The following is an 11544-nucleotide window of genomic DNA, read 5'->3' as shown; positions in this document are numbered from 1 at the left end:
CACGTCCACTTTGTAGGTCTAGTTCGCATTATATAAAACTTTTAACAAATATTTATTAGGAACTGTTTTTTGGGGGTTCTGATGGTGCATTGTGCAACTGATAAGGTAATAAGTAAGGTGACAAGTAGAGAACTAGCGGTGGGAATCCAACAATCCACTAAATGCAGGGTATAAAAACAGGAGATCTCAGCCCGCAGATAACATAACCCTAAGACAACGGCCCGACAAATCAAGTCCAGCAAGTTCAAAGGGACTGACCCTATCCAGAACAACCCCCCAAAAGTATACCCAGATGAGAGGTAATGTGGCAAACGAGGGAGGAGTTGATGTATCTATAAACTTACCACCTGAATGCTGTCCCTATGTGGCAGTCCTCATTAACGTCCCCTCCCTTACAGCCAGGTCATAAGGAAACCCAGGACACCCTAAAGAACAGAGTGGTACACTGGCTTGATAAGAATTGTGGATACCCGGTGGCAGGAGCGGACCAGATACTTTTAACGTGAAGAATGAGCTGGATTGGCCCCTTACAAAAGACTCTTAAAGGAGGTTATATAATTATTAATTTTAGAAACCCAAGCTGGATAAGAAATACCGTATAGAGCAATTCCGCCCATGCAGTTCTACCTGAATAGGTCACTACAACCCCTTGGCTTTTTCTATAGGCACCTAAGGTTGACAATACAGGGAAGACGGGTCAGCCCATTTACGTAGGACCACAGATTTGAAAACCGGAACCAGATTTGAAAAGTTACAGTTGTACAGCGTAATGATAACCTTCAGAGTCTGGTTCGGGTTCAAACTTCAATAAAATATATTTTTTAAGAAGCCTTTCTCTACAACAGACCTTGATTGCAACCCAATTAAAAAAATAGTTACCAGAATGGTCCGCTTAATTTTATTAAACTCTTCTTTATCGTTCCAAACAAAAAAAATGACATGGACACATTATTCACACTTCAATCTAAGGTGGGAGGGTACAAGCCTCAGCTTGGCAAGGTTCCTGGTAAGAGAAAGAAAGAAAGGGGTTGAAACAGAGCAGTCTTTATTTGTAGAACTCATGCTCCTGTTCGTCCTTCTTTATGACTGTTTTGTAGGCCTTCTCAAAATCCTTGGACAGGACGATGTACCGGTTCTCCCGGACTGCCAGCATACCACCCTAGGGATACAGAACGACAGCTCAGTTTCATGGCTCCAATCACACTGCTGCCACACTTTGTTGACGATCATGCTAGACATAAATTGAAGGACATCCCCTAATCCAAGAGTGTCACTTTCACAGCAGCAAAGAGTAATACACGCGCAATCATGTTAAGTGGGTAAGAGGAACGAATGAGCTGAACGGACACGTGATTGAACCAAAGAGAAAGAAAAGCTAGATGCAATGCAGTTCTGCAGAATGATAATTTTCATAACTTCACATTTCTATTATTCACCACAATCATTCGGGAAAGCAGAACTATAAAAACGTATAACATTTCAATAACTAATCTATCTCACTGTAGGGCCCAGGATGGAGCAAATAAGGTGGAAAGGCCTCTGCGCTCCACTTAGTCTTCAAGGCTTCTATTGTTCAGAACTTAAAAGCACTTAAATACACAGTAATGAAGCACCCCGTGGAAATATCAGGAGGTAGGGATGCATGTAAATTAGACCACACCAACCATGCAGGCTTCTGGTTGGAGAAAAAGTGGGAGAATCAGAATGTGTGGTTTAAAATGGAATTCCAAGGGCACTTTAGGGATAAACTATGGGTTCACCTTCAGAACAACAGGGTACCTGTAAAATTTCATAGCTGTTCCTTGATACCAAAAGCTTGAATTTCACAACTTTTCTTGACAAAGCTGCTTACTGGCATTTACTACAGTTTTAGAGCAAGTTTATGCAACAATCACTGTGGCAGACAAAGTATTCTGCATACTTGCTAGACTTGCATCCCAAGTTTTTTGCAGGCACACAATAGCAACATTAGTTCAAAGAAAGCCTCATTACTCAGTTTGTTAGTAGAGCCAGCAATGTTCCAGCTAAGAATCCGAAGTATATCAGATAACCCCTGTCACTGCTGTATCTTGTGTCAGCCTGCACCTGTTTGTGTACTATGCGAGCTGAGTTCCAAATACGGGAAGGGTTTAAAAAACATTACAGGATTCGGGTGATTGGTCACTCCTTTAATAAAACAATTAGAGTGGAAAATTTGTCAATCCAGCCAAGACAAAGTCAACTTTTATTAACTGGTGGCCTTTATTTAGCACTTACCTCTTGGCAGATTGAGTTGATGTCTGCACCAGAGATCTTATCAGGCCTCGCAACATCTGCAGCAGTGAGTAAAGGAATATTTTAAAGCAGCATGCTGAATGGAAAATACTAGAAACATCATATCTAGGGGCTGGGCAGTGAAAGGTCAACCCCTTCATAAGGTCTATGCCACACGTATAAGACACAATCAAGAAGCCTAATGATGAAGAAAATTTTCAGAAAATGACAAACTCATCAATCACATTCTGGAAAATAATTGTGCATCCAGCAGTGCAAGTTCTAATATATACAAAATATTACTGGACCAAATTTGCAAATACTTTTTCAAAAAAAATCTTAGACTAACAATGTACAAAAAGTAAAGAATACTATACTGAAACACATGACAGAGAAGATCTTGAAGAGATCGTATTTCTAGCGCACACATTTCAAATACTCGCATAACAAACTTGAGTTTTTGTTGTGCTTCCCCATTGGGATGCCCTAACACGTTATCCAATTTCTAATGCAGTACTACTTAATTTGGCTGGGAGTACTAGGTTTATTTTAAATGAAGGACATACCAGATTTATTTTATATTAATTGCGAGTGAACCAACTGTGCAAATACTGCTCATGTTTTTTGATGTGTTCTAATGTTCAGCCATCATTCAACAAGAATCAAATGCCAGAGGATTTCAGACTCAGAACAGACAGTTCTTTTACCCACAATCCATCGAATTCTGTTAGGATGATGTAAACTTTGCTGTAATTTGCACTGTGCTGGGAGTTTCTAAAATGCAACATTTGTTTAATGCATTAGGTTTCTGAAGCACTGCATTATTCACTTTTTACTTTCTAAGTGTTACATAACAGGTGTAGCAGTTTGGAAAGGACCTTAAACAAACAAGACTATAAAGATCAATAGTAAATAGCTAGAACATAAATGGGAGCCACCTTACGCCAAACAGTTACAAATAAGGGGAAGACGAAAGGAGAAAGAGTAGCCACAAGTACACACAAATCACCACAGTAACACGTCATGAAAGCAGAAGACCGGGTCATCAAACTGTATATGATCCTGGTTTTATTCAGCATTGGCAAACACCATATAACTTGTTTGTTAATTTCTAAGCCTTGTCATCATGGATTTACCTACAGTGTCGCTGATGTTAAAATCATGGATTATAAAACACAGTGAATAATTTCCTCTTCAGCTTAGCTGAATATATGTTAGGTTAATTTGTAAAGCGCACTATCACTCGCATAGGCATCCTGGTGCTAAGCAAATGAGTGCCTAGCCCTGCCTATAGCAGATTGGTTAATTGAAAGCCAGGGATTAAACTTCTTGCGGAATTCAAGAAGAGAGGAGGAAGCGCTTATGGAGTGGAAGGCCGTTCTACGCTTTAGGAGAAATGTAAGAGAATGCCCTTCATCCTGATCTTGGTCTATGAATGTGTGGGATGTTTGCAGGCAGGAGTCCGGAGAGGTGGAGTCTGGGTGGTTGTGGAAGGAGATAAGACTGTTCATGTATGTGGGGCCTAAGTTATGTAGTGCCTTAAATATGTGCAAGGAGTTTGAAATGAGTTAGTGGAGCTCCCAGAGACGTGGCGTGAGGGGAGTTCCGTGTGGGAGATAATGTTAGAGTCTGACTGCCAAGTTCTGGATGTTTTGTAGTCTTCTAGCGAGTTATGCTCATCCTAGCATAGAGGGTGTTCCCACAGTCCAACTTACTGTTGAGTAGGGTGAGTGGCACTTTTTCTAGTGTTGCTTTGGACACATTTCAGGAACTTCCTCAGAATCTTAAGGGAGTGGAAGAACGATGCAGTGATTGTGTTGACTTGTGTGGTCCAGTTTGCGGTCAATGATAATTCTGGGACTCCTGGCAAGGGTGCTGGGCGTGGGTGTTCGTTTAACTGGCCACCAGTTGGAGTCCCATGGAGACGTGTGTTTGCCCAAGATCACTACTTCTGTCTTGTTGGCTTTCATTCAGTAAGCAACTTCAGTAATGCAGGCGGTGAACAGGGGCATGACAGTGAGATGCTAACAGGTGTCCTGGAATGTGGCTGAGTCAATGAAGGCATTGAGGATGGAAGTTAGTGCTTTGCTGATCAGTAGGATCTGATGGTGAAGGTGTGGTGGGGCAAAGGTCAGATAGGGTTGCAGTGTGGATGGTCTTTATGATAGCAGGGATTTTTTTCAGGGCTGAAGGAGAGATAAGAGGTTGGGGTTCATTCTTTGGTCGTGATGGGATGTTGATTTGTGACAGTGAAAGAGTCCGGTTGAAGGTCAAGGTTGCTTTATTTGGAGAGGATTTTGTTACAGAACAATTTAGTGAGCTTGTTGCAAGGGACATGTGAAAGGGTGATACTGCAGGAGGCAAGTTGAAATAGAACGATGGCAAAGATTTCCTTGCTGCAGTTAGCGCCGGCATCTATGAAATGTGCAAAAGCTGTGTCCTTGGTGTTCTGCATCTGCTGGTGGTAGCATCTTAGCACTGATTTGAAGATTTCTTTATATTGACTTGTTTGCCATTTACGCTCCAGTTGCTTTCAGTGGCATTTTGATAGCCTGAGTTCCTCTGTGTACCAACTGGCCAATGGTCGGGCTCTTGCCTTTGGGTTATGATGGAGGGGACCTAGGGTGTTGGCGCATGCGGTGACCGAGCTGCTGAGGTTCTTGTTGCAGGTGTGTTCAGGCCAGTGCACAGATGCTTTTCCATCTGCAGCGGGCGGTTCCCATGGTGGTGCACAATGAGTATGTTGAAACGGACGAGGGCATAGTCATGTACAGGTCATAGTAGCTGCTTAGTTGACTGAGATTTCGGATTGATGAGAAAATTGGTCCCAATAGGCGGACGGGTTCGGTAATGTGCTTGGTGTGGCAGAGGATTTCTACAAGGGTCCTAGAACCTGGGTCAGTGTAGTCTTAGGGTATACGGTAAGGTCTCCAAGAAAGATGAAGACGATGGCTATGATGAGGGTTGTGATGAATTCAGTGATGTTGCTGGCAAATTTAGTGCAGGTACCTGATAGTCTGTATACGAGAATTCCATCCAAGGAGAAGTTGGCTGTGATGCATATCTTGAACGTGAAGTCTTCCACGTAGCCGGTAACAGTATCCGTGTAGGTGGTGCAGCTGATGGTATCTTTGAATAGGATGTTGAGTCCCCCTAAGGGCTTGTGCGGATGTCTTGCCTGGTGAATTTTTTGGTCCGGCGGAGGATGGCTGTAGCGATGTCTGGTGCAGATGTGGAGTTCTGCCATTTTTCTGTGAGGAAGAGCAGGCCCAGAGAATGGATGTGCAGTAGGTCCCATATCCCAGTAGAGTCTTTGGTGAGCAAGGGGGTCTTGAGGAGCATGCATGTGAATGTGGTGCGCTGTGTGGGTGGTGTTTGGTGTCTGTATAAGCATGTGTGTGTACCTTGTTTGATCAGGTGTGAGCGAGTGGGATGCTGGGTGCTGCTGATGGATTAGTGGACGCACGGTGTGGACGAATGCATGAGAACTTGCAGGAGGGGCATGTGAACCTCCTGTGTTGTGTGGTACAGTGTGGCAAGCAGTGCGGAGCGCGGTGGCCAGGGATGAGAGCACAGCTGTAGATAGTGTCAACATTGCTTTAGAGCCCAATTATCAAGGCATGCCATGCCTTTTCACTTCTTCAACATGTTTTATCACGCTCGTATTTTCATCCCCCATTGCCAAATTGTAGATAAAAGCAAAAGTGAATCAAGAGCCTCACACTCAACGTCAGTGGGCAGGCTCAGCAAGGACATTAGCAGACTACACACTTAAGATGACAGAGCTAGGTCACTAAGGATCTATTTACTTACTGCAGTTTGTATTACTTAAATTGTAAAAGTGCTTGCTAATTTGCCCTGGTTATATTTTGAATATTAGCACTTGCACTGCCGGATGCATATTTATTCAGCAGAATGTGATTCACAAACATATGTGACCGCCGACTCTCCTATCTTTCGTGCGCTGAGATCTCTGCACGTGTAAGTATATGGTTTTGTCGCAAATGAAGGAGAGACAGGGGATTGGCTAGAAAACGGGAAATACTTATTACTGAACTGGGGGAGGGGTTTAAGGAGGAATAAGTAGAGGTTTACTAAAGGGCATGCTAATACAAACACTCACCTACAAACGATTAAGACCGTTGCTGTCACAAAAGGTCACAAAACTACAATAAACAATATCAGTGGCAGGGAATATCTATGAGACCCATCAGGAAATAATGTCAAAGTATTTTAATGTTTTGCAAAATTAACATTTTAGAAATGAAGAGCAAACTTTTTTTTTAATACATTAAAACTAAATTTGTGTTAAAACTGTACATTTAGCGCAACTTGAATAATACTTAATTAAATGTACTAAAAATCTAAATGCTAGTAAGGGGGGTTTTATTTGATTTAAAACTTACTATTTATAAATTAATATATTTAAATTTGAAATTTAAAGTTTTATTGTGACGGGTTAATACGTTAATACATTTTATTAGTTCCAGGGAAAAAAGTAAATTTTAGTTTCAATTTATATTAAAATATTTGTACAAAATAAACAAACGTTATTCATGTTCACTATACTTTCCCAACAGTAGTTCTCCGCCACTGTGCAGAGATCTACATCTACATGTCAAGTTACTAGTAGTAAATTTACACTCGTTATTTCAGTCTTTGATGTCTCCAGCCCCTGAACGGAGGGGGGCAGACCCAACTACACTTGAATGCAAATTTACAATCAGAAATGTTAAGTAGGAAAAAAGCATAGAATTAGACTAAGTTGCAAGTGTAAACTTACAAGTAAATCACAACATTAAAGTTTACCTTTGTGAAAAGTGCCCCAAGTGTTTAAAGTGCTGCTCGCAAAACTCTTACCAGTAGATAATTCTTCATTTTACAGACATGCCAGATAGGTTTTGGAGATGGAGAACGTGTGTGAAAATGAGCCACTTAAGATAACCTGAAGTACCCTACTCATGGAAAAAAGTCTGTATACATCTTACACCAGAAGAAAGGCATTGGCAGAATAAAAGGATTCCCCTCTCACCCATCACATTATCTAGATTTTAATCACCACAAATAAACTGTATGAATGCAATAGGCAAGCTGCTCATGACTATTAATTTAGATGCTGCTTAATATAAAAGCACTGGGAAACCCTTGGCCAAGTGAAAGGATACTTGGTATCTATGTTGGATGAGGGAGATTTTTTTTTTTTTTTACTATATGTCAATTGAATCGTCAAGAGCTACACATACATTTTAGATATTAGATACCTGCCACCACAGACTAACTGAACCCATTGATTATGCTGTGACATTAGGGCAGTAATAACAATTGACTTAACTGACATCTTTTAGTATAAGTTAGTATTTTCTTTTAAAATTACTCCTAAATATGAAAGCGCAAACCCATTACACACAATAAATGCAAATCACATACCATACTTGCACGAATACCACTACTCCTTTTGTGGATGTTCAACATGATAATTTATGCAGGGGGTTTCAAAAAGCGAACAGTAACAGTAATTAATCATGACTTGATTAGAATTCTACACACTCCACCCTTCATTACAATTACAGTATAAAAAGGATACAGTCCTCTAGATCAACCTCCTCGGACAGGTTCATTTTGCTTGTGATGGTGGAGAAGATGAGGCGCTTCTGTCGTCTGTCTGGGACTGGAAATTCAATCTTACGATCAAGTCGGCCTGGCCTTAGCAGTGCAGGATCCAGAGTGTCAGCTCGATTGGTGGCCATTATGACCTTGAAGGAATTTGCAAGCATGGTTAAGAAATGATAATCAATGGTAACCGCTCAAAGGTTTAAGCATCAAGCTAAATATTCCACCGTTTTTAAGAAGCATATTATAAAACAGAACCATTTAAAATGTTAACTTTCACGTGGGATAAAAAAAAAAAAAAAAAAACAGGAAATGGGGTGAACTACATTTTGCAATTTGACCAGCCCGTACCTTCACATTAACATTTTGATCAAAACCATCCATCTGGTTTAACAACTCAAGGAGGATCCGCTGAACCTCCCGGTCCGCTGTAGGTGAGAAAAAAAGGCAAGGTTACTTTGGGTATGCTGGGCTGGTAATCTAAGATAAAATACAATTGCCTATTTCAACTATTTATACAGGTTATGCACAAATAACTAGTTTTATGAGCAGGCAAAGCAGAAGAGGTGGGAATCATGATAATATTAAAATCAAATAAAAAAAATTGCATCTATAATAGGAAAAATATCTATCATTCTTCTTAAGGTTTATAAAGTACATGCAAACAATGAATACTGTAAACATTCTAATGGGAAGCTTAGTCTTATATGCTGCTAATTCATAGAAATCAGAAAACTTACAACCAAAATGAACACTAAAAGACATACCCGAGGACTACTTGTGATAGGTGGTATATGCCATTTAGCAGTGCAATGGTTAAAGGAAATTGGCAAAAAGAAGTTTAACAGCAGAGTGCTAAAATACATAGTACGCATATTAGCAAAAATCAACTTTGGTCTGTCCTTTATTATCGCTCCCAACCGGGCATAATAATGTTCAATTTCTGCAAATGATAACTTTTGGCAGCTCGAACGAAAAGTGTAGTCAAGACAATTAAGAGGGTCTCTAATGATTTTGGCCACTTGTGGTGTGCAGTCTTGTTCTGCTGCTGTGTGGTCTCCAAGAACCCCGAAGCACCTCGAGACCAATGACAATTGCTAGAGAACTCCCTAGGCGTAGAGGGACTACTTCCCTGCAATAGGCTGGCACCGAACCCACAGAGTCCGGCTTACCGACCGGCTGCTCCCTGGCAATGCAGGAACCGAACCTGAAGCGCTACACCAGCTTCTGAGGGTTATATCTGCCCCTCCCCCCCCCCCCCACACCAAGTGAGAGGACACCAGGCGCTAACTGAGTCGTGCAGGAGCAAAACCCACGGAACCAATCCACCTGCAACCGACAACAAAGAGTCCAATTCGGACTCCAACTGCCCAGGAAGCAAGCACCCGTCAAGGAACATTGGAACCCGAGGCCCAATTAACGAGTGGACCAGCTGTCTGGAAATAATCCTGCAACCTGCTTGCCCCGGATCATGAAGACCATCTTGAAGCTCAGATCCCAGCTGAACTACCTGCTCTGCACCCAGCGCGCCTGGTCTTGGAACAGACTAACCAGCTGTGCATGCATGGTTCTGAGGCCATTGCGATCTAACCAATCATTAGAGGTCCCCAAGACTTATCTGTAAGTCCCATTATGCAGCCTCTTTTGAGGTGCCCCTCTTCTCCATTGCGTGCCTGCTACCAACGACCTTAGCACCCTGCTCCCGGCCAAATCCGGGACGCTCAACGCTCTGCTGGTGGAATATTGGAACTGGCCTTGCTACCCTCCTAAAACCCGATGGTGAACTTCGAGAACCAACTGTACAATTTCCTATACATTTTTTCTAGATTTCTCAATAGACTTCTATTGTGCGTAATTGCGCACAACAGAGTTATTTTCCCCAACTGAAAAAAGTACTTGCCTGTGAACAAAGTTCTTGGTCTGTTAAGTTTTTATAACAACAATTGCTATTTTTGCAAATTTGGTCTCGGATTTATTCTCAAGTATGTGTCTCATTTCTTGCCTCTGTGAGTACACCAAATGCTTAGCACTGCTCTCTGGTAAGCCTACCTGCTGGCCCACACTACCACAAAATACAGCGTTAGTTTTATCTACTTTTGCCTCTATATACCAATCTGGACCTCACTGAACTCTCTGCATAGTGTACTTCGTTTTACTACACTATATAGAGAGCCAGCTTCCTACAGCTGGCCTTCACACAAGCCTTGAAAAACTAATTTCAATTATTGTAGTAGCTTGCCCTTGTACATGATGGCAAGTATTCTCATCTTTCCTTTCACTTTCTACAGCTAATATGGTCTACGAATCATAGCACCAAGATGTACTTGTGTCAACTACCACTAAATAAATAATAAATTACCAAAGTAAAAATGCCACTGACATAGTAGATTTTACACAACACCATATCATAATGCTGTCAATCATGAACGAAATATCTTCAGTGTGCATTTCTACTCAATTTGTGATATTATGGATGCATATGTGCAGTGCTCAACAGCATATTTAGGTGACCAATGTAAAACTAAAATCTGGATAACGGTTTAAAATTATATTGCGTGGCTACTATATCGGATCATTATTAATTATAGGGTAATTTAACTAGGAATGGAGGGGGGGTTTTATTGCCTTTCACCCACCTTCTAGATTTCATTTTCTACTCATGTCTGTAAATTGTTCAAGCAGGCTGTTTGCGGGGGACAAATAATGACAGACTGGAGATGCATTAGTCAGAAACTTTTCAGTAATTTTCAGAGGCATCTACAGACCATGTGTTACAAGAAACAGCAGCTGTACACTGCCTCTGGGTCATCGCAGAAGACAAAATTGCACATCATAGTCCTTAAAATTGCGTAGCCTTAAAGGACTATGGGTTGGATAGTGAGAAGCAACACAAGTAGAACATGTTGAGGAGACATCCTTGGAGTCGAGAGCCTTTAAGATCTAAGCTCAGACCAATGTAAACTTGATGACGTTATACAGGGCATTAACATTAAAGAGAAGGAGGACGAGGTTGGACCCGCAAAGGAGTTGAACCTTGAGAACTATCAAGCTGGTGTGGAAGATGCAGAAGGAAAGTTCTGGAGAGAGATTAGGACTCAGAAAAAGTGATATAAATCGTTTCTTATTGCAACCCTTTACTACTGTAACCAAATCTTAGAATATAGGCTCTTTTATAAACATCTATGGGTGAATTAATGAGAAGGGGGAAGAAAACCACCAGTTATTTTTCATTAGTAAAGTCACAAACCAAGTAATGGCATTTGAACCAGTGGCAGGGTTTGCAATTACCATCACGCAAGCTCTTGTAATGGTCACCAAAGAGAATTGGAACTGCCTTTCTCCAGAAGCACACCAATCTTTAAGAACAATTGCAACACGATCCTGTTTTAGGCCAATTTCACAACTGTTTGGGGTGCACCTATGGGGCAGAGTTTAATTGCCATCTCTAGCCATGCCAATTACAAAACATACACATATAAGGTGTGTCGATGCTTCTAATGGTTTTGTACTCGCACACAATCTTCTCTTTGGTGGAATACAAGCGTTGCTAAAGGTCCCTGGAACACTGCTCACACCTGCGTTTCATCATAGAATTGCAATTTTGTTACCTCGTACATCAGCTCTCTACTTTTAATTTGATTTTTTTTTATTGAATCAATTCGTCAGACACCAAATGACCTA

General features: G+C 41.3%; 1 protein-coding gene across 1 annotated transcript in view; it reads right to left on the bottom strand.

The window, feature by feature from the left end:
• Window positions 1-882: 882 nt before the first annotated feature.
• Window positions 883-11544, bottom strand: part of PSMC4 (proteasome 26S subunit, ATPase 4) — a 70315-nt gene continuing 59653 nt past the window's right edge. The window contains exons 8-11 of the mRNA XM_078655360.1: window positions 8215-8291; window positions 7838-8006; window positions 2257-2312; window positions 883-1159 (exon numbers count right to left, since the gene is read on the bottom strand). Of these exons, the coding sequence (XP_078511486.1) occupies window positions 1046-1159; window positions 2257-2312; window positions 7838-8006; window positions 8215-8291 (416 nt within the window). The 3' untranslated portion in view covers window positions 883-1045. The remainder of the gene's footprint in view (window positions 1160-2256; window positions 2313-7837; window positions 8007-8214; window positions 8292-11544) is intronic.

The sequence above is a fragment of the Lissotriton helveticus genome, chromosome 7 (genome assembly GCF_964261635.1).
Source record: "Lissotriton helveticus chromosome 7, aLisHel1.1, whole genome shotgun sequence".
In the NCBI taxonomy this organism is placed as follows: Eukaryota; Metazoa; Chordata; class Amphibia; order Caudata; family Salamandridae; genus Lissotriton; species Lissotriton helveticus.
Note: the sequence above shows the minus strand (reverse complement) of the source record. Positions and strands in the feature narration are given on the sequence as shown.